This window comes from Genypterus blacodes, unplaced genomic scaffold (genome assembly GCF_046128005.1).
Source record: "Genypterus blacodes isolate CSIRO-AG114 ecotype Tasmania unplaced genomic scaffold, CSIRO-AGI_Gbla_v1 ptg000204l_1, whole genome shotgun sequence".
Lineage (NCBI taxonomy): Eukaryota > Metazoa > Chordata > Actinopteri > Ophidiiformes > Ophidiidae > Genypterus > Genypterus blacodes.
Window position 1 is genome coordinate 251,071 of NW_027467003.1, and position 8,867 is coordinate 259,937.

At 43.3% G+C, this 8,867-nt stretch overlaps 2 protein-coding genes and 1 long non-coding RNA gene across 3 annotated transcripts in view; 2 read left to right on the forward strand and 1 right to left on the reverse strand.

Moving 5' to 3' along the window:
• The window catches only part of LOC143015486 (uncharacterized), a 26,412-nt gene extending 23,359 nt beyond the window's left edge, over nt 1-3,053 (forward strand). The window contains exons 3-4 of the long non-coding RNA XR_012965432.1: nt 2,771-2,821; nt 2,965-3,053. This is a non-coding gene — a long non-coding RNA (uncharacterized LOC143015486). The remainder of the gene's footprint in view (nt 1-2,770; nt 2,822-2,964) is intronic.
• A 56-nt stretch (nt 3,054-3,109) lies between these two features.
• Nucleotides 3,110-6,620, reverse strand: mtfr2 (mitochondrial fission regulator 2). Its single transcript, XM_076169485.1, has 8 exons — nt 6,486-6,620; nt 5,929-6,103; nt 5,635-5,739; nt 5,401-5,525; nt 5,116-5,321; nt 4,650-4,983; nt 4,371-4,554; nt 3,110-4,138 (listed from the first exon to the last, which is right to left on the reverse strand). Exons 2-8 carry the CDS (start codon nt 5,998-6,000, stop codon nt 4,094-4,096), a joined length of 1,071 nt encoding a protein of 356 aa, XP_076025600.1. The 5' UTR covers nt 6,001-6,103; nt 6,486-6,620; the 3' UTR covers nt 3,110-4,093.
• A 124-nt stretch (nt 6,621-6,744) lies between these two features.
• On the forward strand, nt 6,745-8,833 carry armc1l (armadillo repeat containing 1, like). The gene is made up of 7 exons (XM_076169484.1): nt 6,745-6,813; nt 7,035-7,203; nt 7,390-7,481; nt 7,564-7,741; nt 7,852-7,968; nt 8,092-8,166; nt 8,249-8,833. The coding sequence occupies exons 2-7, from the start codon at nt 7,051-7,053 to the stop codon at nt 8,438-8,440; spliced, it is 807 nt and encodes a 268-aa protein (XP_076025599.1). The 5' UTR covers nt 6,745-6,813; nt 7,035-7,050; the 3' UTR covers nt 8,441-8,833.
• Nucleotides 8,834-8,867: the final 34 nt, after the last annotated feature.

Here is an 8,867-nt window from a genome sequence, read left to right on the forward strand (position 1 = left end):
TTAATCGTCATTTTGCATGCAATTCACAGCAAATTGCATGCAATTGAAATTTATCTTGCACCCCCTCATATCACACACACACAAACACATGCATCACAGAGGGGGTGCAGGGCAGCCATTATACGGCGCCCGTGGAGCAGTTTTAGGGGTTCGGTGCCTTGCTCAAGGGCACCTCGGCAGTGCCCTGGAGGCAAACCGGCAACTCTCCAGCTGTCAGTCCACTTTCTTGGTCCAACGGGACTCGAACCTCGATCCCCTATGGACTGAGCCACTGCCGCCCCCATGTAACATGGCATCATTTACAGTATCAGCCAGGTAAACATTAACATTTGTGTGTGGGGAGGCAGTAGCTCAGTCGGTAGGGCTTCCGCTTGGCGATCGGAAGGTCGCCGGTTTGAGTCCCTGCCGAGGTGCCCCTGAGCAAAGCACCGAACCCCCAACTGCTCCCCCCTCTGTAATGGGTGATCTGCGATCTTTACTCCTGACATGACCCAGCTCATTGAACAAATGACAAATCTACACGGGAGGCATTCAGTGTTTGGATGGAGCTATGTGGATGCCCCAAGAGACAAAGGCCCACATGGGACTTCACATCCTAGCAGATGTGTACCGGCCCGTGTACAGCTGCTGCTGCTGCCATGGTGCTGGAGTTACAGACTACTGTCCTCGCAGAAACCACCAACACCGCCATTGCCACTGCTGCCACCAGCTCGACCAGAAGGAGAAGTGTGTGCTGGTTGTGCACAGGCCTAAAAAAGAGGTCTTTTACCACCTGCACCAAGTGTAACAAGTGCACGTTTAGAGAGCACCAGGTCACATGCTGCTGGACCTGCTGGTCAAATAAACTAAACTGAACACACACACACACACACACACACACACACACACACACACACACACACACACACACACACACACACACACACACACACACACACACACACACACACACACACACACACACACACACACACACACACACACACACACACACACACACACACACACACACACACACACACACACACACACTCTCAATCTATCTGTTTCTCTCAAACATATTCAAAGCCTGGACATTGCTGGTTCAAATTTGTTCATATTTCATGTTCTCTTGTGTTCTCTTTTGTTGATGAAGCTTTTAAAGTTGTTGTTTGCACAATAAATGTTCACATTGATGAATCAGATGTTGACACACACACACACACACAAACACACACAGACAGACACACACACACACAAAAAGCCTAGGTGCATAAACAAACTAGCAGTTGTTTTTGTTTTTTAGCAAAGCAAAGGCAGGAGGCTCCTCTTCACAGATACATGTCCACACACACACACACACACACACCACACACACACACGCAAAAAAACAAACTCTTGGGGCCCCTTGGTAGTCATAGTAACTGTCAAAATTCAAGAATTTCATGCATTGGCCTACAATGGGAAAATGGTTGAATTTTTTGGAAAACACTAAAAATGTCAAATATCACAACTTTTCTTCATAATGAAATGATTTTATAAAGGAATGGCAGAGAGATAAGAAAGTGTGGTTTCAATGGAAGTCAATGGTGCAATTTCTGCCTCGAGGGTGTCCAGTATTAGTATTTGATACTACATAAAAAATACTAATGCAATCAAATCAATTTTACTACTAATATTTGACACATCCAAGACTCTAATCACCACCAAAGCCCCATCCATTTACTATTTAGTTTATGGAAAATAATGACCTTTTTATGTTTTTTTGTCATAAATAATGAAAACCTTCAAGTATTCAAACAGGCATTTAAAGGTTAAAATACTGAAAATTATTGAATGTTAAGTAGCTTTGAGCAGCTAAGAAGTTGCTTAAGAGATTTATGAAAAAAAAAGTAGAAAAAAATATTGATGTATGATGATTTTATAGCAGTTTTTAAGTGCGTGGCTTTTTTTGCCACGAGGGGTACGAGTGTTACTAAATTTGAGGAGGGCATGAGGGTTAATTTAAATGTTATTTAATTATACTGTTTTATGATTTTTGGAGGTGTATGACTGTTGGAGGTCAAGGCCATCACAGATTAATAATTAATTAATTAAGTTAAGGTTCTTCTATTTGTGAATATGTTGTATTTTTATTTATTAATTTAAGTTTACAAATGACTTGTAATGTAATTATACTGTTTTATGGGGTTTTTTTCTATTTAAAAATGATCAATGCCTTACCGGTACTTCATTCCCCATGTAACACTGTGACCCCATTTGATGCTAGAGATGAGGATGAGGAACCCATGGAGACTTCACTTTATGACCCTTCTGCTGGTGGCAACATTGTTGGAGGTCAAGGCCAGCCCAGGTTAATACAGTTAAAGCTCTTCTATTTGTGTATATGTTGTATTTTTATTTATTAATTTAAGTTTACAAATGACTTACCAGACACTTTTCTCCCCATGCAGCGATGGGGAGAAATGAAAGATCAAACAATGTATTTAATTTAATTTAAATGTTATTTAATTATACTGTTTTATGATTTTTTTTTTTCTATTTAAAAATGATCAATGCCTTACCGGTACTTCATTCCCCATGTAACACTGTGACCCCATTTGATGCTAGAGATGAGGATGACGACATGGACACTTCAGTTCATGTCCCTTCTGCTGGTGGCAACACTGTTGGAGGTCAAGGCCATCACAGGTTAATACAGTTAAGGCTCTTCTATTTGTGTATATGTTGTATTTTTATTTATTAATTTAAGTTTACAAATGACTTACCAGACACTTTTCTCCCCATGCAGCAATGTGAACCCATCTGATTCCAGCGACGATTTAGACAGTTTCTAAATCTGGTAAGTTTCAGTACTGTGGCAGGCGTCAGTTTCTATATTGCCACTTTATAGACTTATAAAACAAATCTATTATAAGCCTTGTGACATGATCTTGTTTCTGTTCAGTTGTGACCCTCTGCCATCTCATTCTGCCTTCATTCTAGGGTTGAGGCTACCATCCAGCCAGATTCTGCAACAGCTTGCACTGACTCAAAGTACCCACCAAATGTGTTATTTGAGATCACAAGTGAGGCAGAGAAATAAAAATAAATTGAAGAAAGTCTTGTTTGGTGCTTTATTTTCACAACGTAAATGTAACTACTAATATCTATAAATATCAAAACTATAATCCACATTAAGAATGAAGGGTCTTCATGTGTGATGCACTGCCACATGCATAGAAGTCATGCAGCTAGCATTCTATTTAACAATCAAAACGGAACAGGCTTGAACAGCGTCCTTTTTCCCTTCTAGCTCAACTTTGTATCAAGATGCTACTGAGGCTTTTGCCAAGTCACAATTGAGCAAATTTGACATTATTTTCATTATTTGATCATTTTTAAACATTTCATACTTTCTATCTTTGTTGCTTACATGTTATTGAGCATTTTTACTTTTTGATTTGATAGTTGAATTCAGCTCTGAGATGACTTTTGGAGCTTTGTTTTTAATGAATTTTATGTCCTCAAGTTTACACTCGATCATATCAAAACACATCTTTCCACTTGGCCCATGTTAACTGTCTTCACATTAAATACGGCATTTATGTGTTTGACAAAAGCAATAGTTAAATGATTAGGACAGAAAACCGGAAATTGCTGCAAAACACCAAAACAAACAAAATGACTGCACTTGAACAACGTAAAAAAAATAACAAAAACGAAAACACAAGCAGCAGCTGCACAGATTGGAGCCATACAAATTGTATAAATATCAGAAAACACCACATGAATGCAATCCTCTCACCTGGTGGAGGTCCAGACCGCATTCTGTAATCAAGAGGAGCTCTGCATACAAACGGTATCTTCAAGAATTCTGAAAACTTTAAGACTGTAGAAAAAGAAAAAGGACATACCAAACCCATTCTTTACAGCAACGGCTGCAACAAATATATACATTCAACAAATCTTCCCAATAATAATCCTCTGGTCCGTGTAAATTCAATCTTACAAGAAACAAATGACATACAAACAGAAATGAAAGTGATAGAGTCATTGGCTGCAGTAGTACTGTGTGAGGAGGAGGGTTGGGGGTTGGGGGCAGGCTGATGTGATGAAGATGTGCTGGATAAGCTCACAGGTGGAGGCGTCCCTGGCTGCGTCTGTTGAGCTTATGAAGCTGGAACAGAAGAATCAGGTTAGAAGCTTTGAGAGGGAAAAGATTCAGAAATTAGGATGTATGCCAAATAAAAGATAACAACATTGACCAAAGATAACAGTGGGACAATTAAGAACTTAAACGGACAATCAAATGCTATAGCACAGTGATGACTATTATTAAACCTGATCTATAGACAAAACAAATGTGCGTCATGTATCATTTAAACAGCGTCTGTCTATTAGAGACCAACCTTTGGTGTTTCTGGACTTCCAAACGGTGAGAGTTCCAGCGAGTTCTCTTTGTCAGAAGAGTTGTTAAGGCGATGGTGGGCGAACTTCCTCTTCAGCGCTTCAGCAATAAGAGCTGCCGGGTCATTAAGCAAAGCTGCGGCTCCCTTACTGCGTCTCCTCCCGACCGGGGTGCCACCCGGTGACCTGGAAGGAAAGGTTTGGGAAATGTTTAGTACAAAAAAACAGTGATAAAACATAAAGGTGCAAGTCCAGTTTTCTGACAGAATTTTGGAAACTACCTCTCCACTGTGCGCAATTTCACTTGATTCAAGTTTCTCAGGACGTCCATCATGGAGGGAATCCCTTTCTCTTCTGGATCCAAGGGCCTCAGTTGTTCGCTTTGACAATTCCCGACATTTCCCTCTTTGTTCTTGCGCTGACGGATCAGCTCAAACACTGATAAAGTCCCGGCGGAAGAGTTAGGGCAGGGGGGAGGAGGTAATGGTGGTGGCGGGGGAGGAGGAGGAGGAGGAGGAGGAGGGGGGGGAGCAGCGCGAGGGGTGGAGGTGAGATCTGGGGGTGCGAGAGGGAACATCAGGAGAGAGTCCTGGGAACTCTGGGTGTGGATCAAACCTAACAACAACAAAAAAGAAGCAAAAACACAGATAATCAGTTTGTTTGAATAATACAAAGTTTAAGTGATAGTGAGCGTATTAACATGCACTCAATATTAGCAAGGATAGGATTCCATGGCAACGTGCGTACCTGAAGCTGGAGCAACAGTCACAATCATTGCAATCTGAGCTCGTAGGTTTTGCAGCTCGCTCTCCAGCGCTGTGATCTTCCTCAGGGCGGTTGGGTCGGCCCTCTGGCTCACAGACGAGCGTCCTCTCCGGGCTTTGTTTGGGACCGGCCCTGGACGCCTCACGTCCCAACTTACAGTGCTTTGTTTATTTGGAGGCAAATGGTTCCTAAAACGGATAATGTCAGATTTAGGTTTGTGGCTGGGGAACGTGACTGTGCTGCTTGCGTGTCTGGTTGAGTTCTCACCTGGTCTTGGCAAAGCTTTCCCCCTCATCTTCCGCCACCCACAGCACATCGGCAAATGAAGGAATGGCTGGCGCATCTAAGATAACGTCTGCATATCCGTGCGGCCTGTATGTGTGCAGGGGGATCTGAAAGCAAAACATGCACCAGGAGACATTAGATACACTCATACTGATTAAATGTTCTAAATTGAACCAGAAAATCCTGATTATAATTCATCAAAAGTCCAAGTTGTACCTGGAAGTGGACTCGTGGTAGAGGCTCCAGTGGGAGGTTGGTCCCAATCATCCGCACGATGCTGCGATACTGACCGCACAGCTCACTGTCCCACACTGGAACCAACTACACACACATAAAGGATTACATTACTAAAACTACAATACTAAGAACAGAGGATGTCAGAGAGTAAAGTACAGACAACACAAAATCTAAGATGAAAACTGTCACATTTTAACCACTGAATTGTGTGTTAGGTTTAAGGACATACATTTCTCTGTGTATGTTGTAAACCATGTTTGACTGCAAACTTACCATTTCTGGAGGGACTCCGAAATACTCCAGGACAGCACGCAGTACATCCACAATATCCTCTAATACAGACATTGGAAGGATCTCTTTTCACGAACCAGCTGACAACTACAAAGCTCCTCTTCCTGCTGACGATTCAGGGTGAAATAGGAGGATGCGACCGAGTCACATATTAAACCTAAGAAAAGGGGGGGACAATCCACAAAATAAATACAAACTCTATCATACAGGGTTCACATTGACTGAATTAAGCTTTTGTTTTCAGCTTCAGTCAGTAACCGTGAACGTTACATTTGAACAGCAAACAACATACAAATGTGCCAGTGTGGTGGATTAACGAGTGACCATGTTAGAAGGTGACGGCGGGTGCTGGACACAGGGAGATAATGTTTAATTTTGCTTGTGCAATACATTATTTATGTGCTTTTATTCATTGATAATTATTTAAAGAAAACAATAAGACAACACTCGTTTATCGAACACCCGTAAATGCATCACCCCCGCACTGCATCAGTACGAAATTCGCAGAATAAAGTGTAAAATTGTGTAAAACGACTTACTGTTATGTCTTTTTCTTGTCAAAACGCACATTGTCGGTTAAATGCGGCAAACATTTTGACCCTAAACGGCAGTAAACACAGACAAACTGTGGAACTGAGCTGAAGTTGCAGGTTCGATGTTTCACACGGAACTTCTTCGAGCATGAAGTCAAATAACGCTTTTCCAGCAAAACCTCTCCTGATTGGCTGTAAGCAGAAAATGAGGAAGTGAAGCCAATCGGGGCGGGCGACGGTGCGTGGTGTGCAACGGCGGCTCGACCAATGACACGTCAGGAAGAGAAAGGCACTGAATTTGTATTTTTGTCTGCACGAGCTGTTCCTGTCTGCGGTAAGAACACAATTACACGTTAATTTAAAAAAGATTATTTCACATAATGTTGTCATTTTTTGCTGTCTGTCATTATTGATGCGCTTAAAAGTAAAAATGGTGGCAGTGAAGCCGATTTTGTCGAGTCTAGCTGATCACAAGACAACCTAGCTTAGCCACAACGCTAGCGTGGTGTTTTGACAGTGGCTAAGACGTTAATGTCTGAACCTTATCACCTGCAGTTACTGTGAAGACAACATGATGGACGCGTTGTCTGTGGTGAGCCAGCTGAGGGACCTGGCTTCCGAGCCGCAGAACCGAGAGGCGATCGTCCAGGACCAGGGTTGCCTCCCCGGCCTGGTTCTGTTCCTGGACCACAAGAACCCAGACGTGTTGTTCGCTACTCTGCAGGTGAGTGTCTGGACCAACCATGCTGCCAAACATACAAGTCATACAGATAATATGTTAGCTTAACAATGAAACCTGAGAATCCTGTACAAATCAATGAGGTTTGTTCAGTCAGGAGGGTTTAATAGGCAAGATCAGCTGGAGTTTTGCTGGATAGGTGTACATCAGAACATCTGCTTTTGTTCTCAGACTCTACGTTACTTGGCTGAGTTGACCCCCAACATCTCCACCATGAAGAATGAACTGGGTATGATGGTGAGCCTGGAGAATTTAATGGAAAGGTGAGGAGATTAATACTGATATGAATTGGATACAGGTTGAAATAAATGTGCTTAGATCTCTATTTTCTTCCCCCCTGCACAGAGAGGACATCTCTGTTGATGTTACCGCCCTGGCTAAAGAGGTCTTTGGTATCCTGAGTGCCCCTCCCCGGCCCGCTCCTCGCTCACCTGAGAGGAAGAAGAAGTCCCAGTTCTTTCTCAACTCCTCCAACAAAAAGGCCAAGTCTGTCACTCTGCACATCCAAGGGCTGGACAGCACAGTGAGTCGGCCCTGACTAACATGTTCTCCTCATAGCTCCTCTTACTTTACACTGTGATGTGCTGGAGAATACACAGACAGAAACACGATGCCGTTGTTGTTTTTCTCCAGGACCAGCGCAGCTTGTGTGAGGAGGCTCTTCTTAAGGTCAGAGGAGTGATCAGCTTTACTTTCCAAATGGCTTCTAAGAGATGCACGGTCCGTATCCGCTCCGACCTGCCCACTGAGGTAAGGACAGACAGGCTGCTTACAGTATTTAGATTCTGTGTCCTAGTATTGTTTGCTCAGTCACATCTTTATTCAGCAATCACTGGTTCACTGAATTGCTTCTTCTATGCTTCATTTTCTCAGAGTCTGGCCTCGGCCATCGCCGCCACCAAGGTGCTGTCGGCCCAGCAGGTGGTGAGGAACGAGGCGGGAGAAGAGGTGAGCAGCTGGGCTTTGTTTTGGGCAGTCACTTAGTTTAGAGACGCAGCAAAAAAAAAACTAAGCCAATTATCTCCTTCAGGTTTTTCTCCCTCTGAACTCGTCTGGAGTGGAGGTGCAGCAAAACGCGGCGTTACCAGACTACCTCCCCGAGGAAGAGAGCCCACAGGCGGAGGCCGACCGAGCCATTTCCCGAACTGCCGCTAAGGAAGACGCCAGTGGAGGTTGGCTCAACGCTGCCGCCGGTTTCCTCAGCAAAACCTTCTACTGGTGAGACGGGAGGACCCCGATAGAACTTAAAAAGGTCTCACTTGTCCCCAAGAGTCACCCGCCGGTGTTTATGCAACACAGGATGACACTTGGCGAGCCATCACTTCCTGTGGATAGCTACACATTTGCCACTCACACGCTCAAAAGCACCTTAGAGTTGCAGGATCTAGTGTGTAGCGTTTTTGAGCGATGCACCTCTGTGGAGGTCAATCATGCTGATTTCTACTCGGTTTCAGGAAATGTAAATATTTTCTTTCTCCAATCTCTTCAATCGTGTCAAGCTGTGCATTTCCTGTCTGCGTTTCTGACATTTTTGCAACCTGTCTGTACATTTTTGTGTTCCTTTCACCCTGCTGTATGTTTGGAGTGTTCATAGTTGGTGTATTCTAAAATAAAAAGTGATATGCAGTTTGTTCTGATGAATGGAAACA

Excerpts from the sequence above, each read along its gene's own strand:
- mtfr2 (XM_076169485.1), bottom strand. The coding sequence starts at position 6,000 with ATGTCTGTATTAGAGGATATTGTGGATGTACTGCGTGCTGTCCTGGAG. Across the intron at positions 5,740-5,928 it reads TCGGAGTCCCTCCAGAAATG|TTGGTTCCAGTGTGGGACAG; the intron begins GTAAGTTTGCAG and ends ATGTGTGTGTAG. Across the intron at positions 4,984-5,115 it reads GACTGTTGCTCCAGCTTCAG|GTTTGATCCACACCCAGAGT; the intron begins GTACGCACGTTG and ends TGTTGTTGTTAG.
- armc1l (XM_076169484.1), top strand. The coding sequence starts at position 7,051 with ATGATGGACGCGTTGTCTGTGGTGAGCCAGCTGAGGGACCTGGCTTCC. Across the intron at positions 7,969-8,091 it reads GCTCCGACCTGCCCACTGAG|AGTCTGGCCTCGGCCATCGC; the intron begins GTAAGGACAGAC and ends TCATTTTCTCAG. Across the intron at positions 8,167-8,248 it reads GGAACGAGGCGGGAGAAGAG|GTTTTTCTCCCTCTGAACTC; the intron begins GTGAGCAGCTGG and ends TATCTCCTTCAG.